Below are 22,065 nucleotides of genomic sequence, written 5' to 3'. Positions count from 1 at the left end.
TTTAACGAAGTCAAACTGGACTGGATAAAATGTCTTTCCTTTCTTTTTTTTACAATCCTCTATAGAATCGAACTTTTGGGGTTAGCTTTTAAGACATGGCCAGCTACCAGACTTTGTCATACCAAGTTTACATTGTGGCTTTTCCCTAATATTTCCAAATGCATGTGATGGACAGTCTTGCTGTAATCTGTAAATAACCAGTTAATTCTCTCCCCCCCCCCTTACAAAACACATATACACAATATAATACACAGAGTGGGAACTGGAGATACTACATCTCCAGTACTTCGGAGAAAATGATGGTGGGGTGGAAGACAATTTAATAGGCATAAGGTGCCAACAGAAAATGTTTTTAAGCATTGCTTGCTTTCCTTGCATTGACACAGAATGCATTGACTTCTTACTCCATAATTTTGTCCATGCAGCATTGCCTATTGTAACTATTGCCTATTGCAAAGCATAAGGTCCCATTTCCCAACATTCTTTTAGCCTTTGCAGGGTTCTCATTTCTAAAAAGTTATCTAAAGGAATAAACTGACAGCGAGTTTTAGAAACCTGCCCTGTAGAATCTACGGTTGCCGCCAGACCATTCATTCAAATTCACTCAGATTTATCACCAGCCAAGTTTCACCAAAATATTGTTCTAATAGTCATTCATACTCTGCTATTCTTTTTCAGCATCCACTGTCATGACATCTGGCCAGCACTGGGGGGAGTTTAACTTCTTATTCTTTTATGGAATACAGACACGGTCCCTAACAAATTCTCTTTTAAGCAGTGAGCAGAAAATCAGTGTACTGACCAAGAATAGGCAGTTTGGGGAATATACTGGACTTTGGTTTAATGGATTAATTGGAAAGGTCAATAATACATTAAGTATTAATTTTAAAGAAGCCCCGATCTCTATGTGAGTCACGGGATTGCTTTGTAAACATTTCCTACTTAACGAAATCATCCTCACACCCTAGATGTGCTGGTGCATGTCAAACCATGCCCCAAAACTCAGAATTAGGACCAACCCAATGATTTTCTTGTACATGTTGCAAATGGAGACGTCAATACATATCCAGCAGGTAGATGAACGGTTTTGCATTATTTGATAATGCTGTAACAGCAGTTGTTTTAGACTTTACAGGAAAACAAGGCATTCAGAAGTTAAGTGTGCTACAATCAATGTGAAAATACACTAATATGTAGGTACATACTATTGCTGGTATGAAATCTGAGCTTTTGGACATATGTTTTTTAGTTTGGCTGCTGGTTGGTTATTTTTTTGTATTCTGACATGATCTGAATAGACAAAATCAAAACCTACCTTTATCCAGCATGCTGGACAAAGCAAAAATTCAGGTAGGTAAAGGTTCCCCTTACCTTAGAGGAGATTATTCTGTTTTCTGCAAACTTCTGAGGAACATAATGACCATGCTGAGGAAAACGATTGGCTATATAAATAGTTCGGTTATCACTCTGATGTGGTGGGTCAAAACCCTGAAAGAAGAAGAGTGATTCTACTTATATCCACAAATAATTTCTACAGTGTTTACAATATGTGATATCAAGTAAGTCTTGATTTTATCCTCAGAAGATAGTGGGTGGTACTCAGCTAAGTTTTACTCAGAGTAGATCCATTGAAATTAATGATCCTAACTATGTTATGGCACTATCTTCAGTAGAGCTACTCTAATACCACCAAATAACTCCTTGCCCAAGGGCAACCAGTAGACCTCAGTGATAAGCATGCACTGAAACTAGCATTCAACATCTAACCCAAAGATTATGTTTACTGCTATAGAAATCCCCAACAGTTTAAACAATTAATTTCCACAATTAAAAAACTGCTGAATTCAACATATGGTAGAAAGAAGGAACATCTGCTATTCATTCCTGAAATGCTCTTTAATATAATTTAAATACATTGATTAATGGTATTATTTTAACCTTTGTAGTGTTTCCCAAGAGTTTTGGACAAGAGCCATGAAAACAAGTATGAATTTAGGCAGTTGTCAAAAAGTATACAAGTTTCAGAAGAAATTAGCACCTGCGGGCAGTGCAAGTTAAGGAAAAATTACTGGTTTTCTGCCAGAGCACATAAAAAGCAGGAACTGGGGTGATGGTGCAGAATGAATACAACAAAGCGAAGTGGAAACAGATACCAAAAGGCAGAAGACAGTAGAAAGTGAGGTTGTAGATCCTAAAAGTAGCAAGTGAGGTGGCAAAAGGTTTGATACAGAGCAAAACCCACAAGAGTTAGTCACCAGATACGAGACCCACACATCCGTTGCCCGGATTTCGCACCGTGAGAAGTGGGGGAAGGAAGGAGGGAGGGAGGGAGAGATAGAGAAAGAAAGACGGCAGGAGAAGAAAAGCACCGCACCCTTTGCCTGTCCCAGCCATTGTTCACGAACGCAAAACTAAGCACGTATCTCCTCACCCTACAGAGAGGAAGGAAATACAGGCACTTGGCCAGCTAACTTCCACTGCCTCCTCAAAATGACCATGCGGTAGAACTAGCTACTGACCAAGGGTGTGAAGACTACCTCCTCCTCTTCCCCAACTCCTCTGACTTGTACAGAGAAACCTGTGGTACTGGCATCTCATTTAGCTGGAATACACTCTCAAGTGGCAAGAGTCAGAGAATTTAGGGCAGGCACAGGCAAACTCGGCCCTCCAGATGTTTTGGGACTACAATTCCCATCATCCCTGACCACTGGTCCTGTTAGCATCTGGCCATTAAACAAAATTTCCTCTAATGGTTCATTCCATTCCCTAGTAAGCATTATAAAGCCAAAACGCCAAAATAGAGCAAGAAAACTCATCAATACAGAGAATAGAAAAAAACTACTTGCAATCAAAATGACGTATAAAGAACAAGAAGTAGAGCAACATGTGCAACTGAAGGTCAATAGAGAATTAAAACCATCTGACCCAAAAGATAAATATGTGTGGTGCCAAACTATGGTCAGGGTCCAAAAAGTGATTTTGTGGCATGACCAATGAATTGACTGTGACCAGTAGCTTTCTTTTTAACAAAATTCTGAGATTTTTATATATTAAAAGCAGTTTAAAGCCTTTATAAACAATAAACACTCTTTTAAAACTCCCCTGGGTTTCAAAGATGTTTGTTATGGGGCAAAATGAACTGAGGATCCCTTGGGCCTATGGTATTATGAGCCAGATTTGGGAATTAGAAGATTTTATACCTTTCTGAGTATCCTATACAACTCGTCAGTGTTGCAACTATAATTTATTTTATAACTACTAAGTTATTAGGCAGGGCGGACCTGAAAAAAGTTGGAAACTATCTTTTCAGTCAAAATTACTTAAGATGCAAAATTCTTTGCCAATGTTCCACACAGCACTGGCAAAACACCATGTTATTTTCTTAACTGGAAGGGGCAAGTCCATTACTAGCTGTTTTATTATGTAAGAATGAGTCAGTGGCAATGAGTTTGAGATTTTTTTAAAAATTGCCGGTGCACGAGAATTTTGCACTTTTCCTGCTATATTTTCCTCTCCAAATGCACTAATTCAACGGCTGGTATTTGGTCCTGTGTAGATAAAATGTTTGTTGTCAAATTCTTCAACTGAAGGCCATGGCCAACTACTCCTAGATAGAAAGACTTGGAACTGGACTTTCCTGGTGTGGGAAATTGCTACGAAGAGCCTTCAACTGTTCAGTTTCAATCAGCCTTCTCCAAAGCATTTGGAGAGCACAATTTCCATCGTTCCTACCTACACATTGGCCATGTGGCGGAGGCTGATGGTTGCTGCAGTCCAAAATAATAAATAATAATAATAATAATAAATTTTATTTATATCCCGCCCTCCCCAGCCGAAGCGGAGCTCAGGGTGGCTAACAATAAAATAATAATAATAGTAGAGAACACCAAGTACATGAAGGCCAGTTTAGAAAGGTTCTTACACTCAGAAGCAATTATTGTCCCCTGAACTGTTCATTATTAAGGTAATTTCTTCCTTATCTTACATCAGCTCACACATGCTGTGACCTAGTAGAACAGGCATAGGCAAACTCGGCCCTCCAGATGTTTTGGGACTACAACTCCCATCATCCCTAGCTAACAGGACCAGTGATCATGAATCATGGGAATTGTGTCCCAAAACATCTGGAGGGCTGAGTTTGCCTATGCTTGTAGTAGATGAAACTAGAACACATGATCAGCTAAGAGGAAGTAAGACAACCTCAAAGGTAAATCAAGTTATGAAGAAGCAATATAAGTTGTCTCTGAAGAGGTTTGTTCAAGATCACGGAATGCCATTTTCTTCTCTCAGCTGCTGTATCTTCCAAAAGCAAAAGCAAAACACCTCCCTCTCTCTTGTTAATAAACAGTAGCTATAAATAAATGGTATTATTAAAAGAAAACTGTGTACATCTCATTCACTAGTACAAAGACAAGGATGCTTGTCATCCATAGGTAGATCAGGTTATAGCCAAGTACGCTCCCCACTGAAATCAATGTACTTAAATTATTCACCCACTGATTTTAATAGGTCTACTCTAAGTAGCTCAATTGGCTACAACTAATCGTAACCAAACCCTTTCCCTGATGTGTTTTGCATGTTAATTACATGACAGAGACTAATTGTTGGGAGCTTGTCATCTGGCTCTTATCTAACAGAGGCATATTTCTGAACATTACTTATTAAATTCAGCTCTCTTATAGGCAGTGTAGATGGTGCTCCTCAATTTATCCTCATAGCCACCCTGAGAGGTAGGTGAGGCTGAGTCACAGTTACACTCTGCTATACCAACACTGGCTCCCAGAACGCAAGTTTTTCCATTCTTTTAAGCAGGTCAGTTCACTGCTGCCTACTCTGCAGCAATGCTTCTGCATAAAAACTGCAGTGTTTAATATTTCAGTTTCCAAGCCATAAAGTAAACGAGAGCCGTTCCCAGTTTCCTAAGTTTCAGCATGAAAACGTTGCCACTGATGGCACATAAATCCTCCTCAGAGCCCCTGAATTCTGTAATATAGAAAGTTCTGTAATATAGTTCTATAATAAAGTTCTATAACCTAGAAAGCTCTCGCTGAATTGCTGCATTTCAAAAATCTGACAAGGCTGTGGGTTTTAATTAGGTTTAGACTGGGATTCATGCTTCCATTCCTTTTTCAAGCATAAACGCATTTCATTTACTAAATTGTTTCTCTCCAAAATCTTTTCACAGGGAAGGAGACATTTACATAAAATAGAGCTTAGCTGCAATCGTGCCACCTGCATTCTGCCAGGCAGAGATGACCTTGTGTTTCAGGAAGTGCTTTGTCAGATCAAATCCAGCTACTGATATTTGCTGGCTCTCAAAACTTTCATGCAAGCAATTAAAAGGCTCTTGTGCTTTTTTTCCCCTAAAAGGCATGGCTATAGGAGGAGGGTTAGAAGGAGTTGTGAGTGCTGGGCCATAAGCTACAGGGGACCATTGAAAATCAGGTCAACGAAGTAACTACTGAACGCTACAGACAAGATGCTATGCTTTTAAATGAACTTTTTTTTTTTTTTTTAAGGCAATTCTATTCCTCCTCCAGGCTTCTGGGGTCAGAATCCTTCTCCCAGCCAAAACAGAGATAAAAGGTTAGCAAACACAATTTCTAACTGCAAGCACAATCAAGGAGTGGAACAAAGGATGTTTTATTGTTAACTTACTAGAAACCTTCCAAAGCACTTTTCAGCAACATTCAGTTTCTTGCTAAGAGCTCTCACATCCTCTGGTTTCATTTTAATTATAGTCCTAACCCTTATTGATTGAAGAGATGTGTTCGTAAACAGGACAGTAAAGCTGCAGAACTGCTAATAAGAATAGAACCAGGCGTGCTTCCACTACTTGAGAGAACTAGATAAAATCAATATTGTAGCATGTGAAAAGTGTGTTGTTTATGATTATTTATTGCATTTATATACCGCTTTTCTGCCAAAGCTCCCAAGGTGGTTTGCAATTTTAAATATTATTACAATCCCCTTAAAGAGAGACGTAGTTCACGTTCAACAAAGATTTGGTACATAGAATTGTAGAGATGGAAGTGACCCCAAGTCCAATCCTCAGCAATGTAGCAATCACAGCTAAATACAGTGGTGCCTCGCAAGACGAAATTAATCCGTTCCGCGATTCTCTTCGTCTAGCGGTTTTTTCGTCTTGCGAAGCAAGCCCATTGACAGCTTAGCGGATTAGCGGTATTAGCGGTCTAGCGGCTTTTAGCGATCAGCTGAGAAGCGGCTTATCAGCGGAACAGCTGATAAGCGGCTTAGCGCTTAGGGAAAGGGCGGAAAAAAGCGGGGGGGGGGAAACGCGGGAACTCGCAATATTTTTTCGTCTTGTGAAGCAACCCCATAGAGAAATTCGTTTAGCGAAGCGCCTCCAAAAACGGAAAACCCTTTCGTCTAGCGGGTTTTTCGTCTTGCGGGGCACCACTGTAATCCCCGACGGATGTCTACATGGAAATTCATCAAGGAACAGTGTACAAGCTGCTCAGTGCGCAAGGACAGTGTATGTCCACTGAGAATAGTGTACAAGCAGAAGCACAGAAGTGTCAGAAACTGGGATAGAAAAGCTAGGAGTCAAATGGCTTCTGGGACCTGGTCTCAGGTGCCAAAACAGAATGTCTAGTTGCCATTAGACAACACTTTTTATTTCTTATTTTGATAAGCATGAATTAATACACAATTTACATAAGTGACACATTGTTAATATCACATTTTTAGCAGAAATTGTTAATACATGTTTAATTTGGTGTTTACAATAAAAATATTGCTACCATATTTGCTTTCAAAACTCTCTATTTGCTTTCTACTCTTTATTGTTAAACTCCTTAACATATTATCTATCCTTAACATATACTTTGAAGCTTCAAAGTGCATGCATTTCAGTAATCCTTGAGTGTCAGCCAGGCAAGAAAAATGGCACCTGGACTTTTTGAAGTGCTCGCAAATGGAGAATCTTTAGATGCAAAATGCGCCTGGTGCCCTGCTAATTTTGAGCCCTGAGAAGCAGGTGCATATAGTTCCCCTAAACAATATTGTCAGCTTTTATTACAAATTTTTATCTTGTGAAGAGGGGAAAGTAAACCCCACCCACAGAGAACAAGTTTACTGAATTTAGTATGTCCTGGAAGAGGGCGGGGAGAGAGGGAGTTGGGATTTTGTTTTAGTATTCTTTTTTATCTTTTTTGTAATTGTTATATATTGGAAATCTATCTATCTATCTATCTATTATCTATCTATCTATCTATCTATCTATCTATCTATCTGAACTTTGCATGCCTATAGCAAAATGATCCACCAAGCGGATACGCAAAACTATTGGTCTGCCATCCACACTAAGGGAGCCCCATTAGTGCAAACATTCCTGGATCAGAGCCACCACCACTCCATAGTTAACAGTGATACAAAAGAAAACAATTCCATAACTAACAAAGATAAGCACTGATCTTTAAGCTTTGCTCCACCTTAAACAGAGTTATGATTCCATAATATTCACTCACACCCTGACCTTACAAACGTGTTGGGCATTGTTTAGAAAGACACATGGGGGGGAAGGGGAGTTTAAGCAGTAATTGTCTGCGGCCCACAAGACTCTTTGATTGCACACTGCTTGAGGTGAACACTTTGTCCTTCAATTTGATTGATAAAAAATGTAAACTGTGCACTTGGCAAGATGTGCTGGCATATCACCTCACACACAAGCATACAGATGGGGCAGGGTGGGCAGCACAGGATCTTGGAAATTACTCTTATGCAGACGTTCCTGAGAAATATTCCCGCACTCCCAAGTGTCTAGCATTGGACAGCACTGGCTGACAGTATTCATATTGCAGGTGGAAGATCTATGCACGTGGAAGTTTCCAAAAGGTTCAGGAGACACTTTCACAGATTCTAGATGGAATAGTTAAGTCCCATGGAGAGAACTGGGCCTACTCAATAGTTCATTTGCAAAGTTGCGTTCATATAGTGAAAGATTCAAAATACCATTGTAAATAATCTAGGCTACAGAAACTGGACAGGTATCAAATCAAATATCTTTATAGCGGTCCATAGACCCACAAAACAGTTTCAAAACAAGATACAGTGGTACCTTGGGTTACATACGCTTCAAGTTACAGACTCCGCTAACCCAGAAATAGTACCTTGGGTAAAGAACTTTGCTTCAGGATGAGAACAGAAATCGCACGGCGGCGGCGGCACAGCAGCAGCGGGAGGCCGCATTAGCTAAAGTGGTACCTCAGGTTAAGAACAGTTTCAGGTTAAGAACAGACCTCCAGAACGAATTAAGTACGTAACCAGAGGTACCAATGTACAGTTAAAACAACCAAACGACAGGCGAAAGAGACCAAGGTAGTCATTTTGTTATGTCTAGAGCATGATGGTCTTTTGTTTATTGCAACCTCCGAAAGAAACTTTGCCACGGTCAGTGTATTATCATTTAACCTAAAGGTATTTAATATGGGAGACTTCAGATTTTCCTGGCAAATTTGCTAGTAAGGGTATCTCTGAAAGCCTTCCTATTTGCCCAGACATTTCAGAACGTAGATGATTCTCCTTGGAATTGTTTTATATTGTTCTTAGCTTTTGATCTTGTCTGGTTGCATTTTTATTTGTTAAGTTTTAAACTGTTTATATATGTTGTGTTGAATCTTTGAATGAAAAACAGCTAAGACTTTTTTAAAAACATACAAGATGAATAAATCATCACCAATGGGGCAATTTTGCAGGTACCATACATAGACGTTGTGAAAATCCCTTTCAAATGTAGCACTCTCAGTCAAACTAATTTTCATGAAGATGTGGGATAAACAAGTTGATATTTGTATTGATTTTTAAGTTATTTTCACATTTGTGTGTGTGTGTGCGCGCACACAGTGTTTTTCATACTGGTTATATATGAACTGCATTTAAACATGCAGGTGTTTTAGCTGCTTTCATATATTTAAGTGTGTTCTCTCTCTCTCTCTCTCTCTCTCTCTCTCTGTGTGTGTGTGTGTGTGTGTGTGTGTGTATAAAATAAAAGGTATCTGAAGAAGTGTGCATGCACACGAAAGCTCATACCAAGAACAAACTTAGTTGGTCTCTAAGGTGCTACTGGACAATTTTTGTTATCATTTATATCTATATTTCTACTGCGTCAGACCAACACGGCTACCTACCTATATGTGTTTACTTCAAGATGCCTCATGGGGAACAATTTATTCATTAAATAATTAATAAAAGTAACTTTTTAAGGAACATTTGAAGTAATCTCTGCATATCCATACGCACTGCCAACTCACCCCTGCAAAGAGGATGCTGCCCAGTTGTTTGTGCCAGCATGGCGAAAGATACAAATAACAAGTTGGCTATATTGAAAATTGGCACACAAAAGAGGTTTGAGTGCAGAAAAGCAGCTGGCTGACAAATAATACTTGGAAAATTCTCAGCTGTATCTGTTCCCAGATGCAGCCTAAGTGATGCTTATTTTATAAATTTATTTTCCAAATGTATGCCTAGTCTTGTGGAACAAGCAGGAATATCTGACCTGCACATTGCTACTGTGTGGCAGGAAGGTAAACAGTGTTTCCGTGTGCTCTGGCTTCTATCACAGTGTTCCATTGCGCCAGAAGCGGCATAGTCATGCTGACCACATGACCCGGAAAGCTTTCTGTGGACAAATGCCGGCTCCCTTGGCCTGAAGCGAGATGAGCGCTGCAACCCCATAGTCACCTTTGACTGGACTTAACCATCCAGGGTTCCTTTACCTTTTACCTTACTGCTTTTTTAAAGGGGAGTTTTTACATTAAACAGGAAGCCAACGAAAGGCAAGCTAAATGTTTCAAGAACAGAGTGTCCGCTTCAGGGAGAAAGACAACAGCAGTAGCTGGGACCAATAACAAAAGGACAAGTAAAATGAGAAGAGATTTATGAATGGAACATCTGTAAAATGACTACAGCAAAGGCAATGCTTGTGCACAATATCAGAGGGGAAAAACAGCTTCTCCATCCTTCATGACACAAATGAAGACACTTGTTCTTATACACACAGAGTCAACTCAGTACAGGATGAGTGTGAAGTACGGCAATACGTTTCAGGTATTGTTATAAACCAGACTGATTCTCAAATGACTCTAGCTTTATGTGATGCTCCAATTACATGTTATTGTGAAGCTCAAGGGACCACAAACCACTGAGAATTCATGGAGCCAAGCCAGGGATATCCTTTATTCAGCCACTGTCGCCGCCAGAACCCTCACCATCTGTTCCACATAAATGATGTAACAATGCCAGAATCCCCAACAGAAAGGCTGACCTATTAGGATTACTGCACATCATCAGGAACTAGCTAGTTGTTTCAAAAGGAAGCTCAATAGCAGTTTAAAAATCCACCCTTCTTTCAGACTCAGAGATGCCTTCGGTTAGGTTAAGTTAAATCAAGCTTCAGGGGATGCTCAGACGTAAGTGCTTCTAAATGCTTTCCCTTGCAAGTGCTGCAAGTTCTGTCTCTTTCAGGCTACTTTTAACAGCTGCAACCTGTGATCTCTGTGTTTAATTCAGTTCAACACCTGGCTCAGGGCTCATCTGCACTTACCTTTTGCCTTGTGCTTTCTAAGCCCAGATCTGCACTCTCCTGGTCAGTGTCCAAGCACTTTCAGCTTTGATTTTTTTGCCCCACTGCTTACCACTTTCCACTCAAAAACCCACTCTTTACCGCTGAATTGGAGCAAAAGTCAATTCAGGTTTTCTGCAGATTGCTGTTTGCTCCGATTCAGTGGTAAAGAATGGGTTTTCGTGGGGAAAGAGCCAGTAGAAACCACCACCACCAGACCTGGACCTGGAAAGCTAAGACGTGTGCCTAGAAATGCAGAGAAAAGGGAAGTGTGGATGAGCCCTCAGCTTTCCCCATGCTCCAGGCTGCATGGAGGCAGCTATTTTCCCAGCTTTGCCTTAAGCTTAAGGAAAGCTGGAGAATAAAAGCAGATGCCAAATCAACAGCCAGGGATGAGCCAGGCTCTCTCCACCCGGGGTCAAATAAAGTTCATTTTTAAAATAATAATAATAATAGTAATATGAGATTTCAACAAGGCTAAGCCTTACTTAAACCACATTAAGACTAAATCCTTAGAACACGAAAACCCTCTCTTCCTCATACACTTATTTAAAATTAAAGGCTGCTTTTCTATGGAAACACCCATAAAGAAACAGACATGAAGTACTCTTGAATGACACAATGAATTGCAGGTTATTTTATACCGGGGTTCCTAATGAACTTGTTGAATAGCAAGTGAGCACAGGTGATTTCACCAGGATCATACAGAGCAGGTGTCATCAAGCTCTTCAGACCCAGGACAAACATTCCTTTGGGTACCAATACTTTAAACTTTTACCATATAATGGCATGGACCAGGCCACAACCCACTAGTGGGTCCTAAGCTCCTGGCCCACCAGCTGAAGACTAGTGTTCTAGAGAACTTCTAGAGATGAAATTTTGTACTCATTCCATGTCCTTCCAAACACCTCTGCAATCTATTCAGTTCTCAAATTTGTGGATATTTACGCCGCTTCCAAACACGCTCTTGGATTATACAAATGCTCAATTTAGCTCCTAACCAATATGCTTTTTGTTATAGCAACTAGTTAATATGCATGCCTGCTCAAGAAATATAAGAATTTCAAAATGGGTAAAACTTGGTTGCCTTGAGGAATCCACCCTTTCTCCTCCACTTTGCTTCAAACGTCCTGCACAACCCTGCAGGACCTTATCCAGGGCTCATGCTTCAAAACCAATGTCTATTAACACAGTATTTATTACTGAATCAGTGCAGCTGGCTTGCTAATTGCTTCTTTCCAATTTGGCTGGGCTTTTCTGCACAAATAGCTGCACCTAGCATGTTATGCAACTTTCCACAAATTCACTCAGGCTAGAGAAGGTTACTGGCTCCTTCACTGCCGATAAGCAGCACTGAATTTCATTTACATAGCACTCCTTATCTCTTCGTACTCCTCACAATAGTCCAGTTAAATCACTATTATTCCTACTGGGAAAAGGTGAACTATGGCCGAGACTTTCTTATCTGCATTCACCGCAAAGGAAGCATGTGAAACCAAGAACCTGAATCCCATGCCTAGCATTCCATTTGCTGCATCCATATCAGCTTTCGGAAAGGTTTCTCCCAGTGACAGTTTTTACAATATCCAAAATCTTTTTTACCACAAGGTCTGTTTGCAATACAAGAATAACCCAGCTGGCTCACTCCTAGCCATTCTACTAATGCTTCAGTGCTAGAAATGGGACTTGAAATGACTCCAACAACTGCTGTAGGATCTTGAACTTCTGGAATTCTTATTTATTTATTTCCTTATTTTCCTTATATTCTTTATATTTCCTTATATTCCTTATATTCTTATTTATTTATTTATTTCCTCCTTTCCTTATTCTAGTACCAGCTCTGTATCTCCATTACAATATTAGATTTTTAAAATTCCATTACGTTGCTCTTATGTACCGCGTTATTTTTTGGTAAACTGCCGCACAATCAATTTCAATGAAAAGTAATACAAAAATATTTTGAAAAAGTAATGCCTACAGATACTTCTGCTTTTTGATTATTAGAATTATAGAGCAAAGATTAATCCTGGCGAAAAGTAGATTTAGACTCATATAGTGACAAATTTGTTTGTATTCTGATGTTGTCTCTCAAATTTCTACACATATCATGAGGATGTGAAAAGTTGTCTCAGTGTATAACTGAATAATGCCATTTTGGACCAGACAGATTTGGTGGTGGTGGGGACTTAATCCAAATGAGATGGAGGTACTGTTGACTGGGAAATTTGATGATCCCTGGAGTGTTCAACTTGTCCTGAATGGGGTTACATTTCCTCTAAAGTAAGAGATTTGCCATTTCAGAGTACTCCTAGATACTCAGGTGGGGTTAGAATTGTCTCTAACCAGGTTGATCTGGAAAGACAGCTGTATGCTTCTGAGTAGGCACCAGACTTAGTTTAGTCATTCATTCATACTCTAGTCTCCTCCAAGTTGGACTACTGTAACATGCTCCCCATGGGGTTCCCAGGGTTTGGGAAGGGACTATGAGACCAGAGCATATTACTCCAATCCTTTACTAACTCCGCTGACAGCCAATTTGTTCCTGGACTGGATTTAAGGCACTGGCTTTGACTTTTAAATCAACTAACTGTCTGAGGCCAGGGCATCCCTGAATCGCCTCCTTGCATATGAACAAGCCTGAGAACTCTGCCCCTCTTTGGAGACTGTCCTCTGTGTGCCCTTGCCATCTGAGATGTTATAGATAGGCAGAAAGGAGGGGCCTTCCCAGTTGTGGCAGCCATGTACACTTGGCCCCTGTCACTGCATGCCACAGTGATATATTATCATTTTGCTATACCAGTCCTTTTTTCTATGGTGAGATGCCTCATGTACACTTGGAGAAAGGCAGGATATACAGTAAACATATGTAAGGAACACATAGAATCAAAAAAACATAGACACAAGATTAAACTGTGTATATAGAAACTGTAGTGCTCATTGCCATATAGAAGTGCTAGATGTAGGCGTTTAACAGCTGTACAATAAATTGTGATTATCATTCTCCTTTATTATATAAATTAGGAGGTGTAAAAGAACACTGTAAAGAAAAACTCCTACTTCCTAACTGAACTCTATAGCAAAGCATTTGCAGATCTTGGTGCCTGTTTGCAAAGCTGTGCAATTGTTATTCTGTTTGGACATTCTGACAGCACAGTCGTACATGTTTATGCATTATAATGAAAGCAAACAACTCTTTCAATTATTATTTCAGAGAACAGTGAGACACTAGAATTGGCTTCTTTGCAAGAGAGTAAATGCTAAAAGCCAGTGGTACATGATATAACACTATGGCAAAAATCAGTGACCATTTTCCTTAGAAAATAAAATAATTATGGGATTCTATATCCTTCCAAGTAGCTTGGGAAGGTGCTTTTGACCCCTGATTTTCCTCACCCCAATCATAAGTGTTCTGTAGCTGGAATCTCATTAATAATAATACAAGTGGGACCTGCAACAAATGTTAGGAGTTCTGTTGTTCAGAACCCCACCTGCTTTTCAATTCCCCTCCTCCCCCCCCCAACAAACATACAATATGCTTATTACACAGTATTTTGCTGGGCATGCTCAGTCCTCATTGGGCTCTTAAGGTGGGAATGGGTTTTTAAATATATTTTTAATAACTATCAGGTTTCCCACAAGAATGCAGATTTTTTCCCTTCTGGCTTCTCAGTGACCCCATTTTGGCTCCATTTTTATGGTATTCATCACCAGAGTTCAGAATTTAAAGGGAGCAATAGGAAAGAACCACCATCCCATTTCTCAAGGAATGAAAATGCAAATAGGTAAATGGTATTATCTGGATGCTACAAAAACAATCCGGTTAAATAAATGAAATAATTAAGTTATCAAACCTTCCTCTTTGCTATGGTTGCTCAAAATTTTATTCATGCTCTCATCACTGAATTTGACCTAACTTCTACACTCTTGGCAACTGCATTAAGCCTTGGATTTTAATCCAATTTCAGAACAATCGACTGTGCCGACTCTTCTACTTTGCACTGCAGATAGCCAATCTTTGGCAAGTGCACACACACAAGCTCCCTATATAGCCATTGCAAGTGCTATTGTGACAAGCTGGAGGAGTGGAACAGCTATTGGTTTCAATGGGGCACACTGATCTTACAATTCAAGACCCTATGCCATGAAGTATCCCATCCATCACATTAAATTGTTCACCATGTGGGGTCTAGTCTGGACCCCAGGGATGTCTGAAGTTCGATGAGGCGAAAGGATCTAATTGCCTTTAACTTTAAATTCCCTGCCTCATTGTACTGAAACACTAATTTTAATAAATTTTAATAAATCCTCCTTATGAATTGCTGCTTCCAACACACAAATTCAACTTTTGCTCAGCTTACATTTTTTTTCAAATCCAAAAAAATTGTGTTTTCAACAAGTATGCTACCCACACCTTGTCTCTACTGACAGGTATCTCTTCCCTATTCAAGGAACATTCATCTCCACACCTTGATGAGTTATTCTTCTTCCCTGCTATTCAGGAAGTGTTATGTACCTTGCTGCAGCTGCTGCAGCAGCAGCAGCAACCCACAACAACAACAAAAACAGAGGAAGAGAACAACCTGGCTTTGAAGGAATAGCCATGTGGGATATCACAGGTAATAAGCGCTGCAATTTGAAAGCTAAGAAAATTGACTATCCCAACAAAAGGAGCTCTCCCATGAGGGTAGATGTCTGCAAAAAAACAAGTCTATCAAACATGCATTTATTACATGCAAAAACCCCAGCTTTTGAGCTTGCAGATAAAGCATTCTCTCAGCACCACATTTAGCTTATTATACAGTGGTACCTCGGGTTACAGACGCTTCAGGTTACAGACTCTGCTAACCCAGAAATATTACCTCGGGTTAAGAACTTTGCTTCAGGATGAGAACAGAAATCGTGCTCCGGCAGCGCAGCGGCAGCTGGAGGCCCCATTAGCTAAAGTGGTGCTTCAGGTTAAGAATGGACCTCCATAACGAATTAAGTACCGTGTTTTTCGCTCTATAAGACGCACCAGACCACAAGACGCACCTAGTTTTTGGAGGAGGAAAACAAGAAAAAAAATATTCTGAATCTCAGAAGCCAGAACAGCAAGAGGGATCGCTGCGCAGTGAAAGCAGCAATCCCTCTTGCTGTTCTGGCTTCTGGGATAGCTGCGCAGCCTGCATTCGCTCCATAAGACGCACACACATTTCCCCTTACTTTTTAGGAGGGAAAAAGTGAGTCTTATAGAGCAAAAAATACGGTACTTAACCCGAGGTACCACTGTAGTATCTGGTAATATCGTAATAATGAATGAATAAAGTTAGCCCCATGTAAAGATTACTCATTGTAATGTTAAAAGGAAAAGATATCTGGTTGTTCATATGCAAGTGACCAAAATACACAACCAAATTTTTTTTCATTTTTTTTAAAAAGGCAAAAGTTAAAAACCAAGTTCCCTCCACCAAACACACATAAAACTTTGGTCATAAAATTGACATAGTACAGTTAAATATAATGGCCAGGGGGCCAAAATGTGAACTATTAGAATGCAACTAAAAATAATTATCTTTCTCTGCTCCCTGTTTAGAGCAGGGTTCCCACTGCTGAGATGTACAACTTTATGCCTGCCTTTCCACAGAGAGTGCCCAGTGTAGCTAATATTATTTAAAACTCAGGGTTTGCTTTTCTGAATTAAAATGAGAGACACACTTCACTCAGATGCAAAAAAGCTTAAACTGAGTTACACTAGAGGAGTCTACCACATATTTTTTTCTAAGAGAGTCACTGTTCTGAGCATGACAGCTGACTTGGAAGAAGGAAAAGCCAGAGGAGTGAACTGTACAGTACAGAGAAGCATCTAGTTGAGTGCTTTCGACTCACATGAGTCTTTAAGCTATTTCTCACAGCCCATTAGCAGATCTATCATAGCATGCTAGTGCCACCCTACACACATACAATAGTTTCAAGATTGTTGTGTTAGGAAGCTATTAGTTAGTTGAACCCATAAATAAAAACAGATATATGTAAGTGCAAGTGAAGACCAAGTATCAGTCATATCTGAAATATTAAGGCAGCCAAATATTAAGGCAGCCAAGATAAACCAAAGAATCTGAAAAACCTTTCCCAACAGCTGTAGTGTAATAAAAAAGAATCCATCCTAGATAACAGATTAGCAAACTGCACAGGGACAAAAATAACCCTTTCATAAAGAATTGTTCCTAGTATCATCCCAATGCGATAAAGTATCATTGGACTGACAACCAATATAAACTGAAGCTCCAACTGAAAATGCATCACTATATGGGCAGTTTGCAAAAAGCTGCCTCTCTCAAATTCTTTTAGAACAATTATAAAGATTCCTAGGATATTTATAAATAAACCACCACATGCTACTTTAACCATGGTATAAAAGCTAAACCATGCAGTAAATGCAAATATAATCAATTGCAAAACAAAGAGGATCTAAGAAAATGTACTTGAAACGTTTTTATTCATTTAGTATAGCGTTCTATAAATTTAAGTACATTGTTGTGGTTTACTTCCTAGATGACTTATATGAGCAGACAGCTGATATCAATAATTGTTTCTTCCCTTGTAAACAAGCTGCAAATTTACTATCTGTTACCATATCACGTCACTGTTGTGTAGGCATGTAATGCATTAGGACGCAACTCCCCTTAAGTCATTACTATCAATTCAACACTTTGTTCCCAAAAGCAGGAAGTTGTTGCATTTTGAATTACATTAATTACTTTACTTATTTTGTTGTAACAGTTTTCAAGAGCCTGAGTATTGAGAAATGAAGCTGAAGTGGCTGTTAGAAGATAATCTTCTCTCTCTCTTGTTCTGAAGGCATCCCTGTCTAGGGAAGTTTTTAATGTTTGATGTTTTATTCTGTTTTTAATCTGTTGGGAGTCGCCCAGAGTGGATGGGGGAAACCAGCCAGGTGGGCGGGGTATAAATAATAAAATTCTTCTTCTAAGAGGGAAATAGGCAAGAGGCAACAGTCCTGACCCTCTGTACCAGAGCTTTCTAAAACTTTTTGAAGTTGGCTTGCAGCCTGTAGCAGCCAAAAGAATCTTATTCAAATACAGTATTTACAAACTTCCAATAGGCTTAAACTTTTGCCATTGCACAAAAGTGATCCTAATCCCTGGTCAAGCAATCAGAGAAGGCTCCAACAATGACTTCCCAGTCAAATATCACTGCCATCATAGTTGCATTCTTGGATCAGGTACAAATTATTTTGAATCGTAACATCTTGGTTAAAAAGCCAGAACTTGCTGGCAATTGCAAGCCGTTATCATCAGCCCAAGAACTGCAGACCTCATCCCATGATTCATTCAAGAAACAACGGGATCCTAAGTGTCTACTCTCTAGAAGGAATAATGGAAAATAAAATATTACATTCAGTATTGAATAAAGTTATAGGTCACGTTGTAGAGTAAAAATCTTGCCCCTACAAACACCTTCAGGCTTATGAGTACCCCCAGGCTACTTCCTTCTCCACCTGGCCCCCAACCTAACTTTCCCCATATCTGTTTCCCTAACCTACTGCTACTAAACTGACTCAACCAAAGTGCTTAAATTTGAAAGTAGGAAATCGCACCTGTGGGGAGACAACAGCGAGCAGAAAGAGAAAAAAGAAGAAGATTCAGCCGCCACAAACCACAAGGAAGCGTTTTTTTAACATACTAAGGCTGGGCAAACTCAGATTTGTCACCGAGCAGGAAGCTAGCTACAAGATGTCCCACATCTCCCCAGAGAGCACACATGCATGTGCAAACTGGCGCACCCTTAAGAAAAGCCATTTCAGGCTTAGTCCTAAAAACTTAAAGGGAACAGGGCACAAAAAGCTGGGTGAGGTGGGCAGAAAGAGGACCCACTTAGCAGGTGCTGAAGTTGAAAGCAGGCAGGATTAATTGGGGGGGTAGTTAGCCCCCCCTTTCACCACTGGAAAAGTAACAAGTGGGGCGGGGAGAGAAAGAAAGCAAGAAACTAATGTAGGCAAGAAGAAAGGAGGGGGGGAGAGAATACAGTATATTATTTGAGGAGAGGACACCCCCCCCCACACACAAAAAAGGACGGGAACAGGACCAGGTGTGACACCCGCCTCAGAAAAAGAGGGAGGGGGCGAAGTAAGAGAGAAGGGAAAGTTGAAGAGGAACCCCCACACACACACACTTTCCTCGGGGGGGGGGCAAAAGCGAGCCCCCTTTTCCTGAGGAGAGACCCCTCCCCACCCCAACGCCCCACCTACCAGCTGCTGCCGGATCCACCGCCACATCCCCTCGACGGGCCTCTTCGGTGGCTCCCAGCCCCCGCTTCTCCGCGGGCGAGGCTTCCCCTCCCGAAACCCCCCCCACCCCACCCGCTTAAAATACAAAAACGGAAGCCGCCGCCCCTCAGTCCGGCACTAGCGCTGCTGCTGCTGCTGCTGCTGCTGCTGCTGCTGCTACTGCTCGTGCTGCTGCTGCTGCGGTCGCCTCCTCCTCCTCCTCCGCCTCCGTCGTCTTTTTCTTCGTCTTCTTTCGCAACCGCCGCTCCCGCTCCCCATCAGCGCAGGGGCCGGGCGCTTCCCTTCAGCGGCAAGGCGGAAGCCCGGCGGCCGCCGCCGGCAGCAGCAGCAGCGGGGGCCCGGAGGAGGAGGAGGTGCGCGAGGCGCAGGTGCCGCTGCCGACGCCGCGGCCCCATCCCGGCCGCCATCTCGGAGCACCCGCTCGACGCCGCCTTGCGCCCGTCACCAAAAAGGGTCTCCCCGCCTTGCGCCGGGACCCGCCTCGCGGAAGTGACGGCGCGCCGGGGGGGGGGGAACGGGGCGGGGCCCGGCCGAGCGCGCGCGCGGCGGGGAGAGAGAGGCCCAGTCGGGAGAGAAGCGGCTGAGGTAAATTCCAGTCCCTTCCAAGCGCCGCCTTGCAAAACTCCTCGCAGGCCTGTTTTTAAAGTAAGGTTGAGGGCTTTCCTTACGCCCCGCCGTTTTGTTTTTCTGTAAAAAATGGTAATGATAATCATAGTTGCTGTTATTACTATTATTATTTTTAAATATATAATAGAAAAATAATACGTTTTGTTTTTCTGTAAAAATAATAAAGATAATTGTTATTTTAAAGATCTAATCTAATAAGTTTTTCTGTAAAAATGGTAATGATACTAAGTGTTACTATTTTAAAAAATCTAAAATAATAATGTCTTTTTCTGTAAAAATAATAATGATGATTATGAGCGTATAAGACGCTCCCACGTAAAAGACAGCCCCTATTTTGAGGGACTCCAAATTAAGAAAACACACCTCAGCACTACCCGGGTATAAGACAAGCCCCAATTTTAAACCTAATTTTTGGGTAAAAAAAACCCCTAGTCTTATGCACGGGAAAATACGGTAAGTGGTGTTGTTATTTTAAAAAATCTTGTGTGGTTATTATTATGTTTTATCTCCAAAAAGAGTTGGAAATGTTTTGTTGACTTTCAATTATTATTGAACAACACCATGATCAGTAGCCTCCAACCTTTCCTCTGATGAAAATAGGGACGTCCTACTCAATAATAATATTTTTACTATTTATACCCCACCCATCTGACTGGGTTGCCCCAGCCACTCTGGGCAGCTTCAAACACATATAAAAACATAATAAAATATCATAGAATCATAGAGTTGGAAGAGACCACAAGGGCCATCGAGTCCAACCCCCTGCCAAGCAGGAAACACCATCAGAGCACTCCTGACATATGGTTGTCAAGCCTCTGCATAAAGACCTCCAAAGAAGGAGACTCCACCACACTCCTTGGCAGCAAATTCCACTGTCGAACAGCTCTTACTGTCAGGAAGTTCTTCCTAATGTTTAGGTGAAATCTCCTTTCTTGTAGTTTGGAACCATTGCTCCGTGTCCGCTTCTCTGGAGCAGCAGAAAACAACCTTTCTCCCTCCTCTATGTGACATCCTTTTATATATTTGAACATGGCTATCATATCACCCCTTAACCTCCTCTTCTCCAGGCTAAACACGCCCAGCTCCCTTAGCCGTTCCTCATAAGGCATCGTTTCCAGGCCTTTGACTATTTTGGTTGCCCTCCTCTGGACACGTTCCAGTTTGTCAGTGTCCTTCTTGAACTGTGGTGCCCAGAACTGGACACAGTACTCCAGGTGAGGTCTGACCAGAGCAGAATACAGTGGCACTATTACTTCCCTTGATCTAGATGCAATACTCCTATTGATGCAGCCCAGAATTGCATTGGCTTTTTTAGCTGCCGCGTCACACTGTTGGCTCATGTCAAGTTTGTGGTCAACCAAGACTCCTAGATCCTTTTCACATGTACTGCTCTCAAGCCAGGTGTCACCCATCTTGTATTTGTGCCTCTCATTTTTTTTGCCCAAGTGCAATACTTTACATTTCTGCCTGTTAAAATTCATCTTGTTTGTTTTGGCCCAGTTCTCTAATCTGTCAAGGTCGTTTTGAAGTGTGATCCTGTCCTCTGGGGTGTTAGCCACCCCTCCCAGTTTGGTGTCATCTGCAAATTTGATCAGGATGCCCTTGAGTCCATCATCCAAGTCGTTGATAAAGATGTTGAATAAGACCGGGCCCAAGACAGAACCCTGTGGCACCCCACTAGTCACTCATATCAAACATTTAAAAGTTCCCCAAATAATAATAATAATTGCAAACCACTTTGAGGTGTGTATTTGCTTTTTTAATAGTCAAGGGGTGCACAATTTTTAATGAAACAGAGCAATGAATGAGACAAACAAGGTTTTGCCACTGAGTGGAAAGTCGCCTGGCTCACAAATACGTGGTAGAACTATTAGTATTATTGCACACAGAGTCTGCTCTCTGGACATAGTGTGTTCCCAGGAAATTGTTTGCTGGGCGATCGTTTGCATAATGAGTCTAGGTTTCCCATTGATTTCTATGGGGGAATTTCAAATGCGTTCCCAACCATGGGATTTTGAGACATACACCTCAGAATGATGAGAAAACCCAGGAAAACCCTTTGAAACCTTGCAAAAGGAAAACAAGGGAAAATTGCTCTTACTTGTCCGATCTCTCCCCTCCCACCCACCATGGATCCTGGCAAAATGGCTACAGCGGACTAGGAAAACACACAAAAAAGCAATGCTTTTTAAAGGTTGCTTACTTGTTTACAGTGCTACACTCAGGTCTGTGGAGTGTATAGTGAGGTTTGGGTACTAATTCATTGTGTTTGGATAAGTGAAATTTTCATTTAATGAGCTTTTGGATCATGGGATCTGCTTGTCTTATTCTTTATTGAGTTTGTTAGTCACTTCATCTTGCCCAGCGCAACCCACAGCAATTTATGACCAGACAAACAGACAGTAGAACCCAACCCAACACAGATACATTAAAACCAAGAGGAGAGAGAAATCCTGGCCACTTCTAAAGGTCTCAGATAGTTACGAGATTAAAGGCCTGGTTATAGAGGAATGTTTTTGCCAGGCACATAAAGATATTCAATAATGGCGCCAGCTGAGCCTTCCTGGGGTGA

At 41.1% G+C, this 22,065-nt stretch overlaps 1 protein-coding gene and 1 long non-coding RNA gene across 12 annotated transcripts in view; one reads left to right on the top strand and one right to left on the bottom strand.

The window, feature by feature from the left end:
* Positions 1-19,203, bottom strand: part of ATP11B (ATPase phospholipid transporting 11B (putative)) — an 81,141-nt gene extending 61,938 nt beyond the window's left edge. For 4 of the 11 annotated variants that reach the window (XR_014156699.1, XM_081862170.1, XM_081862174.1 and 1 more), the window contains exons 1-2: positions 18,828-19,201; positions 1,372-1,488 (exon numbers count right to left, since the gene is read on the bottom strand). Coding sequence is in view for 9 of the 11 variants with exons in the window: in XM_081862170.1 (XP_081718296.1) it covers positions 1,372-1,488; positions 18,828-18,854 (144 nt within the window). In the remaining 2 variants the exon portion in view is untranslated. Of the gene's footprint in view, positions 1-1,371; positions 1,489-18,827 lie in introns of all 11 variants that reach the window. The other 7 variants (XM_081862172.1, XM_081862173.1, XM_081862176.1 and 4 more) reach the window with 2 other exon arrangements.
* A 208-nt stretch (positions 19,204-19,411) lies between these two features.
* Positions 19,412-22,065, top strand: part of LOC309342419 — a 79,961-nt gene continuing 77,307 nt past the window's right edge. The window contains exon 1 of the long non-coding RNA XR_014156795.1: positions 19,412-19,451. This is a non-coding gene — a long non-coding RNA (uncharacterized lncRNA). The remainder of the gene's footprint in view (positions 19,452-22,065) is intronic.

Source organism: Podarcis erhardii (genome assembly GCF_964252035.2).
Source record: "Podarcis erhardii genome assembly, chromosome: 5".
Classification (NCBI taxonomy): domain Eukaryota; kingdom Metazoa; phylum Chordata; class Lepidosauria; order Squamata; family Lacertidae; genus Podarcis; species Podarcis erhardii.
The sequence above is the reverse complement of the archived record's forward strand: the minus strand, read 5'-3'. Positions and strand labels throughout refer to the sequence as shown.